The sequence below is a fragment of the Erpetoichthys calabaricus genome, chromosome 1 (assembly GCF_900747795.2).
Source record: "Erpetoichthys calabaricus chromosome 1, fErpCal1.3, whole genome shotgun sequence".
NCBI classification, from domain to species: domain Eukaryota; kingdom Metazoa; phylum Chordata; class Cladistia; order Polypteriformes; family Polypteridae; genus Erpetoichthys; species Erpetoichthys calabaricus.
Genome location: NC_041394.2, coordinates 165,122,732 through 165,149,142, shown reverse-complemented (window position 1 = coordinate 165,149,142; position 26,411 = coordinate 165,122,732). Strand labels below are relative to the sequence as shown.

Here is a 26,411-nt window from a genome sequence, read left to right as displayed (position 1 = left end):
CTAATACTTGGTTGAAAACCCTTTGCTGGCAATGACAGCCTGAAGTCTTGAACTCATGGACATCACCAGATGATGGGTTTCCTCCTTTTTAATGCTTTGCCTTTACTGCAGCGGCTTTCAGTTGCTGTTTGTTTGAGGGCCTGTCTGTCTGAAGTTTAGTCTTCAACAAGTGAAATGCATGCTCAATTGGGTTAAGATCAGGTGACTGACTTGGGCATTCAAGAAGTTTCCACTTCTTTGCTTTAATAAACTCCTGGGTTGCATTGGCTGCATGTTTTGGGTCATTGTCCATCTGTATCATGAAACGCCGCCCAATCAATTTGACTGCATTTAGCTGGATTTGAGCAGACAGTATGTCTCTGAACACCTCAGAATTCATTCGGCTGCTTCTGTCCTGTGTCACAACATCAATAAACACTAGTGTCCTAGTGCCACTGGCAGCCATGCACGCCCAATTCATCACACTGCCTCCACCGTGTTTTACAGATGATGTGGTATGCTTTGGACAATGAGCTGTTCCACGCCTTCTCCATACATTTTTCTTGCCATCATTCTGGTAGAGGTTGATCTTGGTTTCATCTGTCCAAAGAATGCTTTTCCAAAACTGTGCTGGCTTTTTTAGATGTTCTTTAGCAAAGTTCAATCTAGCCTTTTTATTCTTGAGGCTTATGAGTGGCTTGCACCTTGCAGTGCACCCTCTGTATTTACTTTCATGCAGTCTTCTCTTTATGGTAGACTTGGATATCGATACGCCTAACCCATGGAGAGTGTTGTTCACTTGGTTGGCTGTTGTGAAAGGGTTTCTCTTCACCATGGAAATGATTCTGCGATCATCTACCACTGTTGTCTTCCGTGGACATCCAGGTCTTTTTTGCGTTGCTGAGTTCACCAGTGCTTGCTTTCTTTCTCAGGATGTACCAAACTGTAGATTTTGCCACTCGTAATACTGTAACAATTTCTCGGATGGGTTTTTTCTGTTTTCACAGCTTAAGGATGGCTTCTTTCACCTGCATGGAGAGCTCCTTTGACCGCATGTTGTCTGTTCACAGCAAAATCTTCCACATGCAACTCCAGGCCTTTTATCTGCTTAATCGATAATGACATAACAACGGACTTGCCCATACCTGCCCATGAAATAGCCATCGAGTCAATTGCCCAATTACTTCTGAGCCCCTGAAATGAAGGGATTGTGTTAAAAATGCTTTAGTTGCGTCACATTTTTATGCAGTTTTTTGTTCACCCCACTGAATTAAAGCTGAAAGTCTGCACTTCAACTGCATCTCAGTTATTTCATTTAAAATTCATTGTGGTAATGTACAGAACCAAAATTAGAAAAAAGTTGTCTCCGTCCAAATATTTATGGACCTCACTGTACATATACATATATACATGTTGTTGACTTAACCTTCTCTCTCTCATTCTTTCCTAGGGCATGAAGTGGAAGAAGACAATGGCCGATGGTGAGATGGAACGCGTTGTTGAACTCCAGGCTCTCGATATCCAAATCCAGAAACTCCTGCCCAAACAGAGGTACCCGAGGGATTTGAAGGCTCGTCTACTGGAAAAATCCTCCCTAACATCTGAAATCGTCTCAGCAAATCGAGGCTCCATGCCGTGCCGCATACTGTCAAGTCCAAGTGAGTTTTACCCCTGCGCCTCATCGTCAGAGTGACTACGTTAACAATGAGGAACTTGGCCTGTTTCAGCTATGCAGGTGGGGTGTTAAGGCTAGATCACCTCCATCAGCACAGGCAAGCATCTCCATCCAAAACAGTTTTGACCCTCTCTGCTCTACCAGTTCGCCTTCAACCCCAGGTGATGTATTTATAATTGGAGATTCTATTGTACGAGACCTAAACATCTCATGCCTTAATCAGAAATCTTTTGTCTCTTGTTTTCCCAATGCTTGTGTTCGAGATATTATGAGAAGAGCGCCAACAGTCTTCGAGAGGCACAAGAACAGGGCAGTGAGAGCCATTGTAATACATGCCGGGGTAAACGACGTGAGATACCGACAGTTGGAGATTCTCAAGGTGGACTTCACAGCATTAAATAAAGTCACGAAGGAGAGGACGCCGGCTGCAAGAATCTTTATCTCGGGTCCCTTACCTCTCGTTAGAAGATCAAACGAGTATTACAGTCATCTGCTGGCATTAAACATCTGGCTGAAAGGCTTCTGCAAGGGACAAAACATTGGGTTCATAGACAACTGGGACCTCTTATGGGAGAGGTCGTGTTTCTTCAAGCGGGATGGTCTGCATCCTAATAGATTTGGCACCAGGGTCCTCTCTGAAAACATCTCTAAAGGTAATTAGCTTCTCTTGACTCTTTACTATTACTCCTACCCCTTTCCGCTAGGACATAATAATTTGGTAACAAAATCTTCCTCAAAAGTGCACTGCACTAATACTGTAATGATGAACCTCAATGCATGTAAAAAATCTAGACAGTGCGGCATAAATACAAATAATTTTATTACAATTACACCTCTAGATGAACAATGTATTAAAACTATAAAAACAGACTATAGATTAAATAAAAAATATGCACAGAGCGGTTCTAATAAAAATAACTTATCTTCTATCTCGAATACCCATAACACTCCTACAATTCAATTCTGCTCTTCCGAGACATTAAATATAGCTTTATTAAATGTTAGAGCATTAACCAACAAGATGTTTTTCAGCAACGATCTTATTAGTGATATGAAAATCAATTTTATTGCACTAAGTGAAATGTGGCTTAGCTTTGATGGTGCAGATGTTTTAATCGAATCTGCAACTCAGAATTACAGCTTTGCTCATGCCGATTGCCAAGGTAAGAAAGGCGTCGGTTTAGCAAACATTTACTCAAGCCGGTTAAAATGTAAAGATGTCGGCTTTGGTAAATTCAAGTCCATTGAGCATCTTGCCGTTGTTATTCATGGAATTTCTCAGTGTCTAGTATTGTCCATGTATAGACCTCCTAAATACAATACGACTTTCTTTGAGGAATTCTCAGACTTGGTGTCAATTTTAACTACAAACTACGACACGTTCCTAATAGTTGGTGACTTTCACATCGATAATCAGTGTGACCGGAAAGTAAAATAATTCATGAAACTCCTGGACATTGATATGAGCCAGCATATTAGTCAGCCTACACACAGCAGGGCATACGTTAGATTTTGTAATTACTAAAGGACTAAAACTTGACGTGAAGCAGATCATTGATATTGGTCTACAGACCATTTCATCTTACTATTTAATATAGAAATAATGATAGATAAAATTCACGAGAACCATATTGTTTATTAAAAAAAAAAAAAAAAAACTCTTCCTTGATTCATCAGCAGCTTCAAAATTTACAAACATTCTAAGCAACCAGAGAGCTGCTGCTGACATAGTTGCACAAGAAAAGACAGTTAAAAAATCTTCTAGCACTATTATACCATGGAAGACTCGATGAGTGTCTGATCTAAAGAGAACATGCCGGAGAACTGAGAGTAAATGGAGAAAAACTAAACCGATTATCCACTATGAGATATTGAAGGTTAAAATAACAATACAACAACATAGTCCATCTTGAGAGGCGGTGCTATTCCTCTAGAATTATAAATAACAATGTTAGTAATCCTAGTCTTATTTTCTACAATTGATCTGCTAAACCCAGGCCACTCAATGGACTGCATCCAAAAAACCTCCAGTGAAACTTGGTTTTTGCTGTATTTTTAAATCAAAAAATTAACGATATTAGAAATAATATAGCACATATCCCCTATACTGATCCTCTTAAACCCTGGTACTCCGTTATAAACATATTAAACTCTTTCACCAGGATAGATTTACCTGTTTTACATAAAATAATTTCTCAACTGAGACCATCCATCCTTGACCCAATATCAACAAGTTTTTTCAAAGAAATATCCGGTGTACTAATTGATAATATTCTTGACATAGTAAACTCGTAATTAGATACGATGGTCTTAACACTGCTGTAGTTAAACCCCTGCTCAAGAAAAATAATCTTGACTCTTCTATTTTTGAAAATTTTAGGCCTATTTCTAACCTGCCTTTCTTAAGTAAAATCCTAGAGAAGGCAGTCATTATGCAGCTAAATGACCACCTCAATAAACATGCTATTCTTGATAAGTTTCAGTCTGTTTTCAGAACAAATCATAGTACAGAAACTGTACTCATTAAAGTAGTAAACGACTTGCCGGTAAATGCAGACAGTGGCCGTTTATCTATTCTCATCCTCTTAGGTATGCTGCATTTGTTACCATTGATCACAATATTCTTAGAAATTGCCTTAGTCAATGGGTGGGCCTCTCTGGCAGTGTCTTAAATTGGTTTGAGTCCTACCTGGCAGGTAGAAAATTCTTTGTTAGTTGTGGTAGTTATACTTCAAAGACACATGATATTCTATATGGTGTTCCACAAGGATCTATCCTGTGTCCGCTGCTCTTTTCGATCTACATGCTTCCGTGAAATTAGATTATCTCAGGGCATAACGTAAGCTACCACACCTATGCAGATAACACACAATTGTATTTCTAAATAGCGCCCAATGACCCTGACTCTCTTGATTAACTGACACAATGTCTTACTTGTGTTTCCGAACGGATGAGTAGTTATTTTCTCAAACTAAATAAGGAGAAAACAGAAATTTTAGTGATTGGCAAAATAATATAATGAGGTTATTAGAAATAAACTGGATGCATTAGGATTAAAAGTCAAGAAGGAGGTAAAGAATTTAGGGGTAACTATTGACTCTGACCTAAATTTTAAATCACATATTAATCAGATTACTAGGACAGCATTTTTTCACTTAAATATAGCAAAAGCTGGACCTCTAATAACACTGCAAGATGCTGAGAAATTAGTTCAAACTATTGTTTTCAGTCGGCTAGATTACAGTAATGCACTTCTCTCAGGACTACCCAAAAAAGACATCAATCGATTGCAACTAGTGCAGAATGCAGCTGCTAGAATCTTAACTAGGAAAAGAAAATTTGAGCACATCTCTCCAGTTTTGATGTCACTACATTGGTTAGCTGTGTCATTTAGAATTTACTTTAAAATACAGCTTACAGTTTACAAAGCCTTAAATAATCTCTCTCCATCCTATATTCCAGAATGTTTTTCACCTTGCACTCCAAATCATAACCTTAGATCTTCAAATGAGTGTCTGCTTATTATTCTGAGAGCTAAACGTAAAAGAAGTGGTGAGGCAGCATCTGCTGTTATGCACCTAAAATCTGGAATAGCTTGTCAATAAGAATTTGCCAAGCTAATACAGTGGAGCACTTTATATAAAAAAAAAAACTGTTAAAAACGCATTACTTTAACATGTCTTTCTCATAGCTTCATTTTAGTTTGATGCTCTGTATATTCAACTAATTATTATCATTCATGGTGGCTCCGAAATCCACACTAACCCCTACTTTCTCTTCTGTTATTTTCTAGTTTTCTGTGGTGGCGATCTCTGCCACCACCACCTGATCAAAGCACCGTGAAATCCCTACATTGATGGATTAAAGGCCAGAAGTCCACATGACCGTCATCATCAACTTCTTAAATGTGAACCCTGATTGAGGTCATTTATGTTAGGTAGAATGCCTAGAGGGGGCTGGGTGGTCTCGTTGCCTCAGAACCCCTGCAAATTTTTTTTTTTTACTGTCCTCCCTGGCCATCGAGCCTTACTTTTATTCTATGTTAATTAGTGTTCACTAATTTTATTTTCTTATTTATTTTATCTTTTTTTCTCTTTCTTCATTATGTAAAGCACTTTGAGCCACATCATTTGTTTGAAAATGTGCTATATAAATAAATGTTGTTATATGTATATATACATATATTTACACACATACATACATATACATACACACACAGATAATACACACATAAAATAGATACAGATACATATGAACACACACACAAATTGAGTTACTTCTATTATTAATTACCAAAGGTTTTCAAGCACCAACTAATATGATCCTATATGTTTCACTAAGTAATAAATATATTTGTTTTTACATATTCAAATAGACAAGGCATATTAAATTCCAAATACAGTAACAATATTTATTACAGTAGTTACCTTTTAGTGCAGAGCAATGTTTCTTCACTGCTAATGGAGTTAAATGCAAAAAATTTGGAATCTGAAAAGTAAAAGCATTGGTAAGAATAATCAAAATATATGTCAATATTTTTAGCTGCTGCTTTCCATTACAACAGTCTTCTTAAGAATGAAGTTCATAATTTTACTCAATATATTGTGATTGTTTCCTGACGACCATGCAACAAAAAGTAAGTTATATATATACTAGGGGGCTCAGCCCCCTGCTCGCTTCGCTCACCAACCCCTGGTGTTGGGTAACCCAAAATACATTGATGTATGTATGAGATATATTGGAGTGTAAAGGTGTAGATGACAAACAAAGGAAGTAAAGAACCCATAGCATGGCACATTAGAAAGATTTATTGGAATATTTCTTTATACACAACATTTGTAGTAAAGATGGTGTGTTGTCCTTGAATGAGTTTTCCTTGGTATGGGGTATCTATTACTTTATCTTTAATGTCAGATGAACGCCGAACTCTTGAGAAGGCTACATAAGCAATTGTAGTTGGCGCTACACCTTCTGCTTCTACTTTTGTATTGGCCTCTCTTTCAACCTCATGTAGCATTTTTATAAACTTAGCTAATGGGTGATTGTTTATGACTTCAGCGACGTTTCTCATTATCAGCTCTGTGCATTGCTTGTTTTCAGGAAGGTTCATTCGTTGATAGATTGCGTCATCTGGATCTAATACGTAGATTTGTGCATATTTGTGTTCGTGATTTGGTTCAGGGTGCACTGTTCCAATCCGATGCAATACTTGTCCACATACGCGAAAGCAGAATGGGCCATTGCCAGCTGGTGGCCTGATATTTACCCCGGTAGACGCAAAAGCAAATGAACTATTGTAGGATCTAATGCAGTCCATAAAGTTTTTACTTTCGGGTACATTATTAGTTAGAGGCTTCCGTAGATATTCAGGATATTCATCTAAAGGGGGCAGTCTAACCTGACCCTTTTGACAACAACGTGTAAACTCATTAGTTGTATTGCCAGTTGTTTCTTCAGGGTAGTTAAGTGAATGACAATGACAGCAAATGATATTCATTAATCCTAATGAATGGTCATTAATAGAGGACTCATTACAGAATGCGTTGTCAGCTAATTGGCAGAATTGTTTAGCGGCTGTTTGTCGTTCCTTTCTTTGCCGTTTATCTATTGCCTCTGCTGTTTGAGAGGCGTGTTGTAGGCGCCTGCGTTCATTAATTGTATTCAGGCAGGCTCGTTTCTGTATGTCCGTTAGTTGAGATGTTTCATTTTGGACCCGTGACTCCTTTTGTTGCGTTGTTTGAGACGAGCATTGTAGGCGCCTGCGTTCATTGTTTTTTTCCAGGCGGGCTCGTTTTTGTAGCCCCGTCAGTCAAGTTCTTTCTTTTTGGAGCCGTGCCTGCTTTGCTTGTGGCATTTCAGACGCGCGTTGTAGGCGCCTGCGTTCATTGATTTTATCCAGGCGGGCTCGTTTTTGTATCTCCGTCAGTTGTGGTCTTTCGTTTTGAACCCGTGCCTGCTTTGCTTCCGCAGTTTCAGATGCGTGTTATAGGCGTCTATGTTCATTGTATTTGTCCATGAGGGCTCGTTTTTGTAGCTCCGTTAGTCGAGCTGTTTGGTTTTGGAGCCGAGACAGTTTTGCTTCCGCGGTTTCAGACGCGCGTTGTAGGCGCCTACGTATGTTGTTTTTATCCATGCGAGCTCGTTTTTGTAGCTCCGTTAGTTGAGCTGGATCGTTTTGGAGCCGTGACCGTGACTCCATTAGTTATCAGTTGTCTACCGTTAGTAATATGGATAATTGCACTTACTGTTAATACGGAGCGTTTTCTGTGGTTGTACTGTTAATAATGCATCACTGTAATGTGATTCACATATGCTATATGGTTTGGACATGTGAGGATGCCGTACGTTTAATACAGAGAGTTTGTTTATTCTTATTACCCAAGACCATGCTGTGTAGTGTGGATGTTTAGTTCAGAAGAGCGATGTAGGCACCTGCGCCTTTCGTACTATCTTTGTGAACCTTTGCGGACTCCGTAGTGTCTTCCGTTTGACTCTGGGGTGCAGTGCACAATCCTCTTTTCTGTGTGGCTGTGTCGTTAGTCGTTAGCTATGGGCGCGTTGTTGCTTCATATCTTATTTACGTTAGTTGAGCTCTTTCGTTTTTGAGCCGTGACTCCTTCGTTCGTGGTGGATCAGACTTCGCTTGCGGTTTACGAGACGCGCGCTGTAGGCGCCTGGGCACTATGTCTCCTGGGTCCATCGCCGTGTACCTGCGTCTGTGCCTTCCGGTTTACCATACTCGGTTAGTAATATAGATATTTATATATATTAGTTGTCAGTTATAATCAACATCAACATTAAAAGAAATAAACATTTGAAATACATCAGTCTGTGGGTAATGAATGAATCTAATATACAAGTTTCACTTTTTGAATGGAATTACTGAAATAAATCAACTTTGTCATGATATTCTAATTTTATGACCAGTACCTGTATATATCTAGGTTCCAGCCCTGTTGGGATCCGCAGACGCCGCCAGGAGGTGCTGCAGCAGGAGCTGCTGAGCCCTTATGGGCAGTTCTTCCGCCACACCCAAAAGTGCTGCCGGAAATAAACCATCAAGCACCTGGTGCACTTCCGGGTGTGTTATAAAAGGAGCCAGCAGCCACTACCCCAGGAGCCAGAGTCGGGAGGAGGGAGACAAAGCTTGCCGGAGAGGAGTGGAGGAGATAAAGAGAAGTATTGGTTTTGTACTGTGTTTATTGGGACTGTGTTATACCTATGAGAACGGGGAAGGCATTGCCCACAGGCAAAAAAGAAAATAAAACATTTGTTTTATCAGTGTGCCTTCTGCGTCTGTTTATATCAGGTTGAGCACTTGTATAGCGCATTTGTCACAATTACAGTTGTTGTCTTTACTCTCACAAAACCTGCACCTCCTCATCCAACACCAATATAACATTCCACATTATTCAAAACTAATGTTTACTTCTGATGCCTAGTTTCTTTGCAGTTTTAATTTCTTTTTAAGTTTTCCTTGTTTAGTTTCTAAAAATTACTTAGCTACAAATTTACCTAACATGTCAGAGCTTTTTTGTTTCCTCTCAAAAGTCATGAAACCAAATTTTAATCATTTTAAAAGTTATGGCATTTTTGTTTTTATATACACAGTTCTTAAAGTTATAGTTTAACAAACTAACACACCAACCTTGATAAGTTCTAAGTTTCCTTTCTTTTCTGCTGGTATGCTGTTCTTCACTGGATAACCCATACGAATTGGCAGAGGAACTGCGTTGGGTTTAAATGAACATGCAGTTGGGTACACGCTGCTCCACTCTTGATTTACTGGCATCTTCTCTATCCGAGGCATAATTGGCTAAACAGAAATAAGAGATTTTTTTCCCCCTTAAAACGTAAATATTTCAAAAATCTGTCAAAAATCATTCCGTTTAAAAAACAATAAAAAAAGCACTGTAGAAGCAACATTAAAAAAAAAACACCTTCCACTATGTATTAACACTAGTCGCCCCACAGAAGAAAGACTTTCCAAGACAAAGCTCGCCATGGTATCATGCCAACTCCAGTTTGTGGTTATGTTTTGTGATGGTCTTTATATAAATATATTCCTTTGTATTTTTAAAATAAAAGCCAGACTGAATATTATTTACCTTGATTTAGTTACATATCTTCCTACAGAGTAAACTCACAAGTAAACTGCACAGCTTACTCTGTTTGATCGACACGGGCATGCTGACAAAGTACATGTGTACTGAAGTGACTGGGATCTTTTCCTGGATAAGATCAAACATAGTTGCATAGGGTGAGACAGGAGCTCTGTAAGCTGTGCTGTTTAATTGAAGGACAAATGTGGGGCAGACTGACTAGCAGGATGACACCCTATCTCTTGCTGCATCCAAACAGTGACATCTTTTGCCTTATGCCTGGTGCAGCTGTGTTGTTCTTATATGTGAGTGGACGTTTCTTAAGGGGAAGGCTTCTGTTCTCTTCCTCCAATGTAGAACCCTCATCCTCATCTGAGTTCATCTCTGTTATAGCAAGCCTTTATTTGAAAACAGCAGTGTCAGATCAGGGGCATCGTGAACGCTACCGAGAGAATAAAACTGCATAATTAAAAAAATTAAAAAACGCTAACCTTTACAAGTAATATACATTTACACTGGCTGTTACAGACTCAAATTAAATGTATGTTTTTATTGTATAATAGACACGGAACACACATGAAATTTATGTATTCCTAATAATGATACATTATTTACCCTATATAGCTCCAGGTACCTTACTCCCAGATAAACAAGACTTGAGCTGAGAGAGCTTTTTGCCCTTCCTGCAGAGGTGGGGGATGGGATAGCAGACTGCTTGCTACTTGTGCTTATCGACACATTTACAAAACAAAAGACTCTAACAGAGATGCGATTAGATTAAAGATGGGCCGGGATTACGAGTTTTTTTGTGGTTTATAGATCTACCTTGACAATAAAGGAACTCTTCTTTTTTGAAGTCGCATCTTTTGAATATATTGCTGTTAAACTGGTTTCCTCCCCTCCTGTGCTGCTGTTAGTTTATTGCCTTCCCAAATCTGTGGTGAACTTCAGTCTTAATTTAATGAACTTCTCACTGTAATCTCATCTCTATGCCCTGCTGTAATTATACTTGGTGATTTTAATATTCATGTTGGTATCAACTGCTCTCTTACAGCTGAATTCATCTCAACTTTGGAATGTTTTGACTTGACACAGCATGTGGTTTTCCCCACTCATACTCCGGGTCATATTCTTGATTTGCTTTGTTCAAATGGCTTGAATAATGTCTCTGTCTCAGGTTCACTCTCTGGTATTTCTGATCATAAGCTTATTGAATGTAACTTTAGCATTATTACCACTATATCTGTCAAGAAAAAGTCTGTCTCCTATCGCAATATTGTCAGTTAATTCTGATTTGTTTGCTGCTTCCCTTCTGTGTCTATCTCTTTTTGAACTGCATAGTCTTCCCTCTCCTGAAAACATGGTTTCCCTTTACAACAGCTGTGTTTCCCAACTGTTAGATAATTTTGCTCCCTTAAGGACTAGGCAGGTTCCAGCCTCTCACTCCTGTCCCTGGTACACCGATGAGCTCAGAGCTATGAAAGCTACTAGCCGGTGTTTTGTGCGGCTTTATAAGAAAATGGGCCTTATAGTTCACTCACAGCTTTACACTGAGCACATACTTAAATATAGGAATGCCCTTAACACTGCTCACTCCAACTATTATTCCTCTCTCGTATATGGTGTTAAGTCTAGGCCAAAAAACTCTTTTAGGACTGTTAATAAACTCCTCCAACCTACTCCTCTAGCGTATGCCAATACAACTGAACAGTGTCAGGCTTTCTTGCATTTCTTTAATACCAAAATTGATCAAATCTATCACAGTTTCCCCTCCACACCTCACTCACTCACTCATTCTGATCTGCCATCTCCATCATCAAGACTCACTTGTTTCTCGCCTGTTGACCATGCTTTTCTTCTAGACAATACACTCTACAAGCCTTTTCTGTCTGGCTTTCGTACCCAGCACAGCATTGAGACAGCTCTTCTCCATGTAGTTAATGATCTTCTCCGGTCTGCAGACTATGGTTCACTTAATATTCTCCTCCTTCTTGACTTAAGTATAGCATTTGACACTGTTAATCATGAAATCCTCCTGTCACGTGTCTCTGCTGTAGGTATCTCTGGCTTAGCTCTTCAATGGCTCACATCTTATCTCTCTAATAGGCAACAGTTTGTCACACTTGGCCGATATTAATTCTCTACCTCACCTGTGTCACGTGGTGTCCCTCAGGGTTCAATCCTTGGGCCATTACTTTTTCTACTTTATATCCTTCCTTTGGGTCAGATTATTCGCAGACATGACCTTAACTTCCACTGTTATGCAGACGATATACAGTTATATCTTAGTACAGACACCCCTACAGATTCACCTCCCAGCACACTCACTGACTGCACCACTGATCTTAGTTTCCCAAACTTAATGCCAATAAAACTGAAGTGTTACTGGTTGGTCCAAAATCCCAACTTTCTAAAGCATTTATTTTCTCTGTTTCTGTTGATGGTGCACTTGTTAAACCTGCTCCTGTTGTCAGAAATCTTGGCATTTTGTTTGATTCATCACTTTTAACTTTGAGCTATACATTGGGTCTCTTTCCAAAATTTCATTCTATCATCTCTGTAACATTGCCCGCCTCCATCCATTTCTGACCTTTAATGATGCTCAAACTCTGATTCATTGTTTCATAATGTCTCGTATTGATTACTGTAATTCCCTCTTCATTGGCCTCCCTGCAAAATCTATACAGAAGCTACAGTATACTCAGAACTCCGCAGCCAGAGTCCTCACCCACTCAAAGCGATTTGTTCACATCTCCCCTGTTCTCTCCCAGCTTCACTGGTTACCGGTTCTATCAAGGATTAAATTCAAGATTCTGCTTCTAACTTTCAAAGCCCTACAGTTGTGCTTGAAAGTTTGTGAACCCTTTAGAATTTTCTATATTTCTGCCTAAATATGACCTAAAACATCACCAGATTTTCACTCAAGTCCTAAAAGTAGATAAAGAGAAACCAGTTAAACAAATGAGACAAAAATATTATACTTGGTCATTTATTTAAGGAAAACGATTGAATATTACATATTTGTGAGTGGCAAAAGTATGTGAATCTTTGTTTTCAGTATCTGGTGTGAACCCCCCCCCCCCCCCCCACCTTTGCAGCAATAACTACAACTAAACATTTCTGGTAACTGTTGATCAGTCCTGCACACCGGCTTGGAGGAATTTTAGCCCATTCCTCCGTACAGAACAGCTTCAACTCTGGGATGTTGGTGGGTTTCCCCACATTAACTGCTCGCTTCAGGTGCTTCCACAACATTTCGATTAGATTATGGTCAGGACTTTGACTTGGCCATTCCAAAACATTAACTTTATTCTTATTTAACCATTCTTTGGTAGAACGACTTGTGTGCTTAGGGTCGTTGTCTTGCTGCATGACCCAGCTTCTCTTGAGATTCAGTTCATGGACAGATGTTCTGACATTTTCCTTTAGAATTCTCTGATATAATTCAGAATTCATTGTTCCATCAATGAAGGCAAGCCGTCCTGGCCCAGATGCAGCAAAACAGGCCCAAACCATGATACTACCACCACCATGTTTTACAGATGGGATAAGGTTCTTATGCTGGAATGCAGTGTTTTCCTTTCTCCAAACATAATGCTTTCATTTAAATTAAAAAGTTCTATTTTGGTCTCATCTGTCCACAAAACATTCTTCCAATAGCCTTCTGGTTTGTCCACGTAATCTTTAGCAAACTGCAGACGAGCAGCAATGTTTTTTTTGGAGAGGAGTGGCTTTCTCCATGAAAACCTACCATGCACACCACTGTTGTTCAGTGTTCTCCTGATGGTGGACTCATGAACATTAGCCAATGTGAGAGAAGCCTTCAGTTGCTTAGAAGTTACCCTGGGGTCCTTTGTGACCTCGCCGACTATTACACGCCTTGCTCTTAGAGTGATCTTTGTTGGTCGACCACTCCTGGGGTCTTGAATTTCCTCAATTTGTACACAATCTGTCTCACTGTGGATTGGTGGAGTCCAAACTCTTTAGAGATGGTTTTGTAACCTTTTCCAGCCTGATGAGCATCAACAACTCTTTCTGAGGTCCTCAGAAATCTCCTTTGTTCGTGCCATGATACACTTCCACAAACATGTGTTGTGAAGAGCAGACTTTGATAGATCTCTGTTCTTTAAATAACACAGGGTGCCCACTCACACCCGATTGTCATCCCAATGATTCAAAACACTAATCTAATCCTAGAGGTTCACATACTTTTGCCACTCACGAATATGTAATATTCGATCATTTTCCTCAATAAATAAATGACCAAGTATAATATTTTTGTCTCATTTGTTTAACTGGTTTCTCTTTATCTACTTTTAGGACTTGAGTGAAAATCTAATGATGATTTAGGTCATATTTAGGCAGAAATATAGAAAATTCTAAAGGGTTCACAAACTTTCAAGCACAACTGTACATAACCTTGCCCTCCTCTACCTCACTCAGCTACTAGCTTCTTACACGCCTTGTCACTCTCTCAAGTCCTTGAGCAGTAATCTCTTTACTGTCTCACGCACCAGACTCTCCACTCTGGGAGGCAGGTCCTTCAATGCTATAGCCCCTCAACTCTGGAACTCTCTTCCTCAGTCTCTCTGAGATTGCTCCTCTTTCTGCACTTTTAAATCTCAACTGAAAACTTTCCTCTTCTATGAACTTTTGTCATCTGTGTAATTTTTTTTTTACTCTGTATGTAAAGCGACCTTGGGTTTCTGAAAGGCGCTCAATAAATGTAACTTATTATTATTATTACTGTAGGCTTTGGTAATTCTAGTGTTAATCCAAATTTACATATTTTTCCAGTTTGGTAGGCAGTAAAATATCTATTAGAAAGTACAGTGGTGTGAAAAACTATTTGCCCCCTTCCTGATTTCTTATTCTTTTGCATGTTTGTCACACAAAATGTTTCTGATCATCAAACACATTTAACCATTAGTCAAATATAACACAAGTAAACACAAAATGCAGTTTGTAAATGGTGGTTTTTATTATTTAGGGAGAAAAAAAAATCCAAACCTACATGGCCCTGTGTGAAAAAGTAATTGCCCCCTGAACCTAATAACTGGTTGGGCCACCCTTAGCAGCAATAACTGCAATCAAGCGTTTGCGATAACTTGCAATGAGTCTTTTACAGCGCTCTGGAGGAATTTTGGCCCACTCATCTTTGCAAGATTGTTGTAATTCAGCTTTATTTGAGGGTTTTCTAGCATGAACCGCCTTTTTAAGGTCATGCCATAGCATCTCAATTGGATTCAGGTCAGGACTTTGACTAGGCCACTCCAAAGTCTTCATTTTGTTTTTCTTCAGCCATTCAGAGGTGGATTTGCTGGTGTGTTTTGGGTCATTGTCCTGTTGCAGCACCCAAGATCGCTTCAGCTTGAGTTGACGAACAGATGGCTGGACATTCTCCTTCAGGATTTTTTGGTAGACAGTAGAATTCATGGTTCCATCTATCACAGCAAGCCTTCCAGGTCCTGAAGCAGCAAAACAACCCCAGACCATCACACTACCACCACCATATTTTACTGTTGGTATGATGTTCTTTTTCTGAAATGCTGTGTTCCTTTTACGCCAGATGTAACGGGACATTTGCCTTCCAAAAAGTTCAACTTTTGTCTCATCAGTCCACAAGGTATTTTCCCAAAAGTCTTGGCAATCATTGAGATGTTTCTTAGCAAAATTGAGACGAGCCCTAATGTTCTTTTTGCTTAACAGTGGTTTGCGTCTTGGAAATCTGCCATGCAGGCCGTTTTTGCCCGGTCTCTTTCTTATGGTGGAGTCGTGAACACTGACCTTAATTGAGGCAAGTGAGGCCTGCAGTTCTTTAGATGTTGTCCTGGGGTCTTTTGTGACCTCTCCGATGAGTCGTCTCTGCGCTCTTGGGGTAATTTTGGTCGGCCGGCCACTCCTGGGAAGGTTCACCACTGTTCCATGTTTTTGCCATTTGTGGATAATGGCTCTCACTGTGGTTCGCTGGAGTCCCAAAGCTTTAGAAATGGCATTATAACCTTTACCAGACTGATAGATCTCAATTACTTCTGTTCTCATTTGTTCCTGAATTTCTTTGGATCTTGGCATGATGTCTAGCTTTTGAGGTGCTTTTGGTCTACTTCTCTGTGTCAGGCAGCTCCTATTTAAGTGATTTCTTGATTGAAACAGGTGTGGCAGTAATCAGGCCTGGGGGTGGCTACGGAAATTGAACTCAGGTGTGATACACCACAGTTAGGTTATTTTTTAACAGGGGGGCAATTACTTTTTCACACAGGGCCATGTAGGTTTGGATTTTTTTTCTCCCTAAATAATAAACACCATCATTTAAAAACTGCATTTTGTGTTTACTTGTGTTATATTTGACTAATGGTTAAATGTGTTTGATGATCAGAAACATTTTGTGTGACCAACATGCAAAAGAATAAGAAATCAGGAAGGGGGCAAATAGTTTTTCACACCACTGTATTAAGGCTTGGAATTAGTTTACACTTTAAAAAAAAAAATGTAAGTGCTCTTAAACTTTGTCTCAATTGATCCCATCAGAACAGATGCAGTACATACAAAAAAGTAGTAGTATACAACTGGTGCAGTAAGATAATTTCAAAAAAATATCTAGTTTATTTTACTTTCAAATAATTTTTTATGGCGGCACCGTGGCGCAGTGGGTAGCGCTGCTGCCTCGCAGTTGGGAGACCTGGGGACCTGGGTTCGCTTCCCGGGTCCTCCCTGCGTGGAGTTTGCATGTTCTCCCCGTGTCTGCGTGGGTTTCCTCCGGGCACTCCGGTTTCCTCCCACAGTCCAAAGAAATGCTGGTTAGGTGGATTGGCATTTCTAAATTGGCCCTAGTGTGTGCTTGGTGTGTGGGTGTGTTTGTGTGTGTCCTGCGGTGGGTTGGCACCCTGCCCAGGATTGTTTCCTGCCCTGTGTTGGCTGGGATTGGCTCCAGCAGACCCCCGTGACCCTGTGTTCGGATTCAGCGGGTTGGAAAATGGATGGATGGATGGATGGATAATTTTTTATACCAACAAGCTCAAAACATACTTGAATTAACTTAAGAACAAAGAAAACTTTCCAAAATTATAAGGTGTACCGAACTATTATATGTTTATGGGATTATTATTGTCAAGCATACACAATAAATTTAAGTTCTTGCTTACATACGTTAATCAACATATAACACTCACCAGAGCCATTGTTAAAGAGTATAAGAACCTTTTTGGAAACTTCAATCTAATTAATGTTCAAATATTTTTTTTTATTTATTTATTTTTTATAGGGCTTTCAAACTCTATTGCTTACAGCCCCAATAAAGTGTGAAATGTTAATCCACCAATATACTATATTAAAGATGGAGAAAAGAAGGGAAAACTAACTACATTCTATAAACTAGCAGTTTACGTATGTCCTGCACAGGGATCAGTGGACCAGTGCCTCTAACATTATTCCAACATAAAGATATACAATGAATAGAAATGAATGGAAACAAATGTATTAAGTATGTCAAAAACAATGTACTCCAAGTAATGCTGAATATAGGATGTACTGTATATGCATTTTCAATTTTCCATTTTGCCAAATTTCAGACTTACACAAGGCAAAAGAAGGGGAAACATCTGTCAGAAACCTAATCTTAAAATCAATGTTTAATTTACTAGTTTCTGAAACTCTATTGTAATGAAAGTAGCATCTTAGAATACAAAGTATTCAAGTGCTCCCCAGCCCAGTCGTTAATCACTATGTGCTTCTCAAATGGGCTTCGTCTTGGACTGAATGCTGCCTTCAGCTCCTATCACCACACAGAAGACATTAAATCTATGACATTACAGCTCTCTGAACATTTATAATCCTAAAATGTATTTTTCATAATGAAATGCATTAAAGAATGCATATTGCATTTTACAGATAAACTGTTAATTTCTTTTAAAAAATTTATACTGTTAATAACGTGGGTGGCACGATGGTGTAGCGGGAATGCTGCTGCCTCGGTAAGAGGGTCATGTCTCAAGTGTTCCCTGCTTAGAGTATGCATGCTTTCCTGGCAAGTTTCCTCTGCACGCTTCAGTTTCCTTCCACAGACATGCAGGTTAGGGGATTAAATGATGCTAATTTGACTCTAGTGTATGTGTGTGCTTGTATTCACCCTGTGATGAGGTGGTACCCCATATAATGCAATGTACATTAAGGTGGAATCAAGGGGTGTTCCAGACAATGTGGTTTTTAGGGCTATGTGACAATAAGTTCCTTCATTGCATGCCTTGTGTATGTTACATCACTTAAACGGAGGGGAGATAAGGATTTCATCTACATACAATATATTAGTATATGGTATATTAGTCTATATAGTAAACAGAGAGAAAAAAGACTAATTATAATTTATACAATAGACAGAGTGAACACTCATCTAGAGAGTTAAACTGCAATAAAATGTGCTTTAGAAAGAGGATAAAATGTCTCACCAGTCTTTTTGCTCTTCTGGCTAATGTGGCTCTGTTTCCTCTTGTCACTGCATCTACAAAAATAAAAAAGAAAGTTTATCTATGTAAACACAGCACTAAAAGAAGTCATCACAGTGAAAATCAAAAGCAAACCTGTCATGGTTTGAACACATAACTCCAATTCTTAAATCCTTACACTGGCTCCCGGTTAAGTTTAGGGCAGATTTCAAAATCCTTCTTTTAACATATAAAGCATTAAATGGTCGAGGTCCGGCTTACTTGTCTGAACTTATCATGACTTACAAACCAGAGCGCACATTAAGATCTCAAGATGCCGGTCTGCTTATGATTCCAAGGATTAATAAAATAACAGTGGGAGGTCGAGCTTTTAGTTACAGGGCCCCTAAACTGTGGAATGGTCTGCCTGCTACTATAAGAGATGCCCCTTCGGTCTCAGCTTTTAAATCCCGGCTGAAGACTCACTACTTCAGTTTAGCATATCCTGACTAGAGCTGCTGATTAACTGTACAGACTGCATCTCTGTTGTTAGTCATTAGCACTTAAACATACGTAACATGACAGTTATAATTGTATAACAACCCTCACTTATTCTGTTTTTCTTCTCGGTACTCAAATGTGGCACTTGGTGCCACGGCCCACCTGCCAAGTTGTTTTGCCTGCCTAAGGAAAAGTCATCCCAGATGGAGGATTGCAGGAATCGTGGGAGAGAGGGGTCCTTTCATCGGATTGGCTGGCCCAGCACTGTTTCAGCTGTGGAATGGCCAAATGGGGGAGGCAGCTTGAAGGATGAGGTCTCCAGGACTCTATACAAATCCAAATCTTATTATGGGATATATCATCTACTGTTAATTTCTGCTCTGTACTTCTAAAATTTATATTTTTTATTTCTTACTATATTGAGAAATTGTTCTGTTCTGTGTACTGTACTGTATTGTATTGTATTGACCCCCTTCTTTTGACACCCACTGCACGCCCAATCTACCTGGAAAGGGGTCTCTCTTTGAACTGCCTTTCCCAAGGTTTCTTCCATTTTTCCCTACTAGGTTTTTTTGGGAGTTTTTCCTTGTCTTCTTAGAGAGTCAAGGCTGGGGGGCTGTCAAGAGGCAGGGCCTGTTAAAGCCCATTGCGGCACTTCCTGTGTGATTTTGGGCTATACAAAAATAAACTGAATTGTATTGTATTGTATGGTTAAAGGTTGGTGTATTCATGCCAAAATTTCTTAATATATCACTTAATTGAATTTGGTGTATTCAGCACAATAAATATAACTTTAAACCCTGGAAGAATATTAATTTCTCACAAAGCACACTTAACAGTATCTGTATTAATGTCCCAAACATTTTAACATCTGTTGCTCTGTATTTCTGTACAGGAAGCCTAAAAGATAATAATTTTATTGATCTTCCATGATCTGCCATGGTAAAGGCCAACTTTTACTGTTGTCACTATCATTTATATTTATATAACAGGTAAGATAAAAAAAAGTTAATAAAATCCATATTACTAACCGAAGGTTGTAAACTGGATGGACGCAGGGCACATCGAAGCGCACGCGCACTGCCGCCTACAACGCGCTTCAGAAACACCATAGGCAGAGGAGTCACGGCTCAAAAACGAAACAGCTCAACTAACGGAAATACAAATCCGAGCCCATAGCTAACGACACAGCCACAGAGAAAACAAAAACGAAACGATTCAGCGCATATTTGAATCACATTACAGTATTACAGTACGGAATCCCCAGACGTCCAGACTTCGAAGCGCACGCGCACTGCCGCCTACAACGCCGCTTCTAAAACACCACAGGCAGAGGAGTCACGGCTCAAAAACGAAACAGCTCCCAGGCAAAGGAGTCACGGCTCAAAAATGAAACAGCTCAACTAACGGAAATACAAATCCGAGCCCATAGCTAACGACACAGCCCCAGAGAAAACAAAAATGAAACGATTCAGCGCATATTTGAATCACATTACAGTATTATAGTACGGAATCCCCAGACATCCAGACTACACAGCATATTTCAATCACATTACAGAGTTACAGTACGGAATCCACAAAGGTCCAGACTACACAGCATATTTGAATCACATTACAGTGTTACAGCAATACATTATAAACAGTCCAGCCACAGAAAACACAGAAACGACAACAGATGGGAAAAAACCATAAACGAATGCTCCGTATTAAACGTAAGTGCGATTATAATTCCTAACAGTAAACGACGTATAGCTAACGGAGTCAAGGCTCCAAAAAGAAACAGCTCAACTAACGGAAATACAAAAACAAGCCCGCATGGATAAAAACAATGAACGCAGGCGCCTACAACGCGCTTCTGAAACAGCAGAAGCAAAGGGGTCACGGCTCCAAAAACAAAGAGCTCAAGTAACGGAAATACAAAAACGAGCCCGCATGGATAAAAACAATGAACGCAGGCGCCTACAACGCGCTTCGGAAACACCACAAGCAGACGTCACGGCTCCAAAATGAAAGAGCTCAACTAACGGAAATACAAAGATGAGCACATATGGATAAAAACAATGAAAGAAGGCGCCTACAACGTGCTTCTCAAACAGCACAAGCAATGGACTCACGTCTCCAAAAGGAACGAAAAAGCCAAAGACAGGAACGACAAACAGCCGCTGAACAATTCCGCCAATTAGCTGACAACGCATTCTATAATGAGTCCACTGTTACTGAAAATTCATTGGGATTAATGACTGTCATTTGCAGTCATTGTCATTCACTTAACTTCCCTGAAGAAAAAAACTGGCAATACAACTAATGAGTTTACACGTTGTTGTCAAAAAGGTCAAGTTGGGCTTCCTCCTTTGGATGAATATCCTGAATATCTACGGAAGCTTTTGACTAACAATGTACACAAAAGTAAAAGCTTTATGTACTGCATTAGATTCTACAATAGTTTATTTGCTTTTGCATCTACCGGGGTAAATATCAAGCCACCACCTGGGAATGGCCCATACTGCTTTCGCGTGTGTGGACAAATATTGCATCGGATTGGAACAGTGCACCCTGAGCCAAATCACAAACGCAAATATGCCCAAATGTACGTGTTAGATCCAGACGACGCAATTTATCAATGAATGAACCTTCCTGAAAACAAGCAATGCACAGAGCTGATAATGAGAAACGTCGCTGAAGTCATAAACAATCACCCATTAGCAAAGTCTATAAAAATGCTACATGAGGTTGAAAAGGAAGCCAATACAAAAGCAGAAGCAGAAGGTGTAGCGCCAATTACAATTGGTTATGTAGCCTTCTCAAGAGTTCGGCGTTCATCTGACTAGATAGATAGATAGATAGATAGATAGATAGACAGACAGACAGACAGACAGACAGACAGACAGACAGACAGACAGACAGACAGACAGACAGACAGACAGACAGACAGACAGACAGACAGACACACACACACACACTTACTTACTTTATTAATCCCAGGGGGAAATTCATAGATACCCCATACCAAGGAAAACTCATTCAACGACAACACACCATCTAGTGTTAATAAAGGACAAAGAACAGGATCCAAGACGATACAATGTGCCCATCGTTAATGAAGTGGCAATTGTGTTTCAAAGTAAGGATGGTGAGCCTCCATTTGACCGCGATATTGTCCTGCATTTACGTCCTGATGGAACCACCCAACCTAGATTCCAACGCGTGGACATTTGTTTTCCTAAACTTGATACTTTGACATACCCCATTTTGTTTCCAACTGGCCAGGAAGGATGGAGTGCTGGAATATCTAGATATAAAAAACATCAAGCACAGAAACAATCACGTGTATCAATGAAAGAATATTTCTCCTACAGACTCTCAGTAAGAGACGAGTTTAATCCATTAATCAATGCAGGAACGCTAACTCAACAATACATAGTTGACGTTTACATTCGAGCAGAATCAAATGATCTCCAATGGATTAGAAACAACCAACCTACACTGAGGGCCGATAACTACAAGTCACTGATAGACTACATAAATCGTGATGCTGACGTGATGGATCACCCTGCTGGAAAACCGGTTATTTTACCATCTACCTTTCAAGGCAGCCCACGTAATATGCAGCAGCATTACCAAGATGCAATGGCTATTGTTAGAAAGTTTGGCAAACCTGATCGATTTATCACTATGACCTGCAAGGGCAGACCATGGACAAAGTGGGCATTTATCTCTCTGAGCCTGTATTTGGGCATGGACAACTTTATGTGGCCTTTTCAAGAGTTCGACATTCATGTGACGTTAAAGTTAAGGTTTTAAGTACTCCATACCAAGGAAAACTCATTCAAGGACAAGACATCATCTTTACTTCAAATGTTGTGTATAAAGAAGTATTTGATTAAATATCTGTAATCTACCACTGGATTACTTCTTTACTTCCTATGTACTTCATTTGCACCTTTACACTCAAATATATTTCATTCATATATGTGCACCAACTCAAGGACATTTTGTACTTAAATGACATAACAATTACATTTCAATTTTAATTTCAATATATTAATTAATATAAATACAGATATATATATTTAATTAACTCCATACCTTCCCAGAACACTCCCACCCTCCATCGTGTGTTATCCCTCCAACAATTATATGGAACACAGAGTGATTGCCATTCGTTCATTTGCGATTCGTTAGAGAATCGGGGGTTTACTGGTGCTACTTTAAGACAAAGGCCAACAGACATTTCATTTCCAAATAAGCCACTCATATAAGAAGTTATCCATGGATATCCTACTACTTTCTGGACTTCACAAAATACCTACTACATTTCGAGCTAATTAACTGGATTCACTTAAAGGATTTGACAGTGAATATATTTTTGTATAGGGGAGCACCGAGTAGGTGAAATGCAGTTCAGCTTATTATAGAAGAGTATATTGTGGAACATTAAAAAAATATTTGGTGTACATAAACAGACCATAGCAAATCATAAAATGTCCGAATTATTTCAAAAATAAAAAGATTAAAAAAACAAAAAAAAATTATAATTTTTAAATAAGCATATTCTTTATTTGACACAAAATTGTGCCTAATGTTTGTTCTGAGCAAGGCAGTACAAAAAAAAAATCTCACAAACTGATTCAACAACCACACCAACAGCCCACATCTGAAACAAGAGGTTACAAATCATCTTTAACTCTCAGAAAAGTTTCAAGATGGTGCTTAAATTAAAAATGTATTCACTAACTTTTCTCTTTAGTCAGTTATTTTCCCTTACTTTAAACAAAGATCTTCCAAACTGTTTAAATAAAAAGTGTAAGCACATAGACATTATTTTAGTCTAAATTTAAATAAACCGATTACCATTAGTTAGCTTAATGAAAAACTGAGCAGTGCAGCTAAAGTAAATGCTTTCAAGAACAAAGAAATACATAAACAGACATGAGAGAGAAGGTTGCGTGTGGAAGTGTTGCAACTGTGTATTTAAAGTACCTGAAGATTAAAAAAAAAAAAAAAACTCAATTTCCAGAAAAGCTGGGATATTTCCCAAAATGCAATAAAAACAAAAATCTGTGACGTTAATTCATGTGAGCCTTCATTTAACCGACAGAAGTACAAAGAAAAGAATTTCAACAGTTTTACTGACTAACTTAATTGTAGTTTGTATATTTACACAAATTTCATGGAAATTCTGAACAGCAGCAATTTTTTTTCTTAAAGAAGCTTAAATATTTAAAAGTAAAAATTTTGTGTTTGACCCTGTGTTATTAATCTTTTACTGCCTTAATTTTGAATATTCTCTGAACACAAAAGGCTATGGACCAATTCCTGCCTCATGCTTACTACTGCCCGAATAGTTTCTTGACTAAAACAGATTCAGGACATAAAATGGAACAGATGGATCCAACCCTAGTTTTGTTTACTAGCAAGTAAATACAAAAGTAAAAATGAATACAAAATGTGAAGATGAAATTACCATTCTATACCAAAACAACAACTTCATGTAGCCGAGCTTGTTCCTACTGTAATGAAAGAAAAGTATTTTCTAATATATAAATTGGCTGATCAAAATACAAAAAAAAGGATCTTTTTAGACCCTGATTTCTAGGCATTACAATAATTTAGTTGCTATGCTCCTTTACGCAAGGTATTATTTTTGTCAGAGAAGTTCCCTGTAGCGTAAACAAAGCAAGTTGAGGCTTGATTTACAAAACGAGAGATGATTAGAACATTGGCTCTATGGTAAAAAAAAGTTGAGTAATTAACCGAGAAAATGAAAAATCATAGAAGGCACCCTTATGCAATTAGAAAAAGAGCAAGAAAAGCAGCTTAAATGAATTCAGACCTTTTTATTATGTCCTTTAAATTAAAATGTACACCATTTGAGTTTTAGACAAAGAGCTTGCTTTAAGCGCAGCGGCTTACATTTTTAATTGGAAAAAAACTTTTTTGCTTAGTTAACAAGCTTTAAGCTTAATAGAATTAGCTTAAATGTGTCTTGCACGGTGCTGTGAAAAAGTATTTGCCCCGTCCTGATTTCTTATTTTTTTGCAGGTTTGTCGCACTTAAAATGTTTCAGATCATCAAACAAATTTAAATATTAGACAAAGAAACAATGTAAACACAAAATGCAGTTTTTAAGTGATGATTTCATTTATTAAGGAAAAAAAAAATATATCCAAACCTACATGGCCCTATGTGAAAAAGTAATTGGCCCCCCTTGTTAAATCATGAAGCAAGTGTGGTTAATCACATTTTTTGGAAAGCCAAGTTCAATTTCACTAGCCACAGACAGGCCTGATTACTGCCAGACCTGTTGACTCAAGAGATCACTTAAATAGATCCTGTCAGACAAAGTGATGTAGGCAAAAAGCTCCCAAAAAGAAAGACCTCATGCTGCGACCTAAAGAAATTCAGGAAAAGATGAGTAACAAAGAAATTGACATCTATCAGTCTGGAAAAGGTTACAAAGCCATTTCTAAAGCTTTGGGACTCCAGCGAACCACGGCGAGAGACATTATCCACAAATGGAGAAAACATGGAACAGTGGTGAATCTTCCCAGGAGTGGCCGGCCTACAAAAATTACCCCAAGAGTGCAGGGACGACTCATCCAAGAGGTCACAAAAGAACCCAGAGCAACATCTAAAGAACTGCAGGCCTCAGTTAAGGTTAGTGTTCATGACTCAGCCATAAGAAAGAGACTGGGCAAAAATGGCATGCATGGGAGAGTTCCAAAGCGAAAACCACTGCTGACAAAAAAGAACATAAAGGCTCGTCTCACTTTTGCCAAAAACATCCTGATGATCCCCAAGATTTTTGGGAAAATATTCTGTGGACTGATTAAACAAAAGTTGAACTTTCTGGAAGGCGTGCATCCCGTTACATCTGGCGTAAAAGTAACACAGCATTTCAGAAAAAGAACATCATAGCAATAGTCAAACATGGTGGTGGTAGTGCGATGGTCTGGGGCTGCTTTAGGACCTGGACGACTTGCTGTGATTGATGGAACCATGAATTTTGCTCTCTACCAAAAAATCCTGAAGGAGAATGTCCGGCCATCAGCACGCCCAGAACATGTGACCCTGTCAGGCTGGAGGTAGATTTCAATGTTCCCAGGTTGAATCTTGCCCTGGAAACATTTCAATATTTCTTCTGGAACAGAACTAGGTGAGAAGTGAGGAAAATAGGGCAGGTTGTGTTTAGCAAAGTTTCTAGCTTGAAAGTAGTGGAAAAATTATGTTGAGGTTAAATTTGAAGTATAAAATTCTTCATAGGATGGAAAGACATTATCTATGTACAAGTCTCAGAGTGTTTTAATCCCAGACATTTACCAAACATTTAATACTATATATGCTGGACAGGGTGGAAAAAGGTAGTTCACATATAAAAGGTGTAAGAGACATAACCTTCTCTGTCTTAAATTGCTTCCTACATTGGTTCCATATTCTGAAAGAATGAAAAGCACTGGATTATTAGTGTATTGACAATAATTTCTGTTTACTGAGGCACAGAGCAGGGTATATGAAGAAGTACTGCAAAATTTTATTTCTATTGCAGACCAGGCTTGTGTATATTCGTTGATCTGTGTCAATGACCAGATGTTTATAGCTTTCATATTTGCCACCCATTAATAAAATTGAAAGTTAGGTAGTGCCATGCCCCCTTCTACATTAGGTTGTTGTACATTCGACCTTTGGATGCATGGATGTTTCAAATTCCAAATAAACAAGGCTATGATTGAATCCAAT

At 38.9% G+C, this 26,411-nt stretch overlaps 1 protein-coding gene across 1 annotated transcript in view; it reads right to left on the bottom strand.

Moving 5' to 3' along the window:
- The window catches only part of mrps35 (mitochondrial ribosomal protein S35), a 180,743-nt gene that overhangs the window by 101,565 nt on the left and 52,767 nt on the right, over window positions 1-26,411 (bottom strand). Inside the window, exons 2-4 of the mRNA XM_028808207.2 lie at window positions 18,198-18,250; window positions 9,303-9,470; window positions 6,082-6,142 (exon numbers count right to left, since the gene is read on the bottom strand). Coding sequence (XP_028664040.1) covers window positions 6,082-6,142; window positions 9,303-9,470; window positions 18,198-18,250 — 282 coding nt within the window. The remainder of the gene's footprint in view (window positions 1-6,081; window positions 6,143-9,302; window positions 9,471-18,197; window positions 18,251-26,411) is intronic.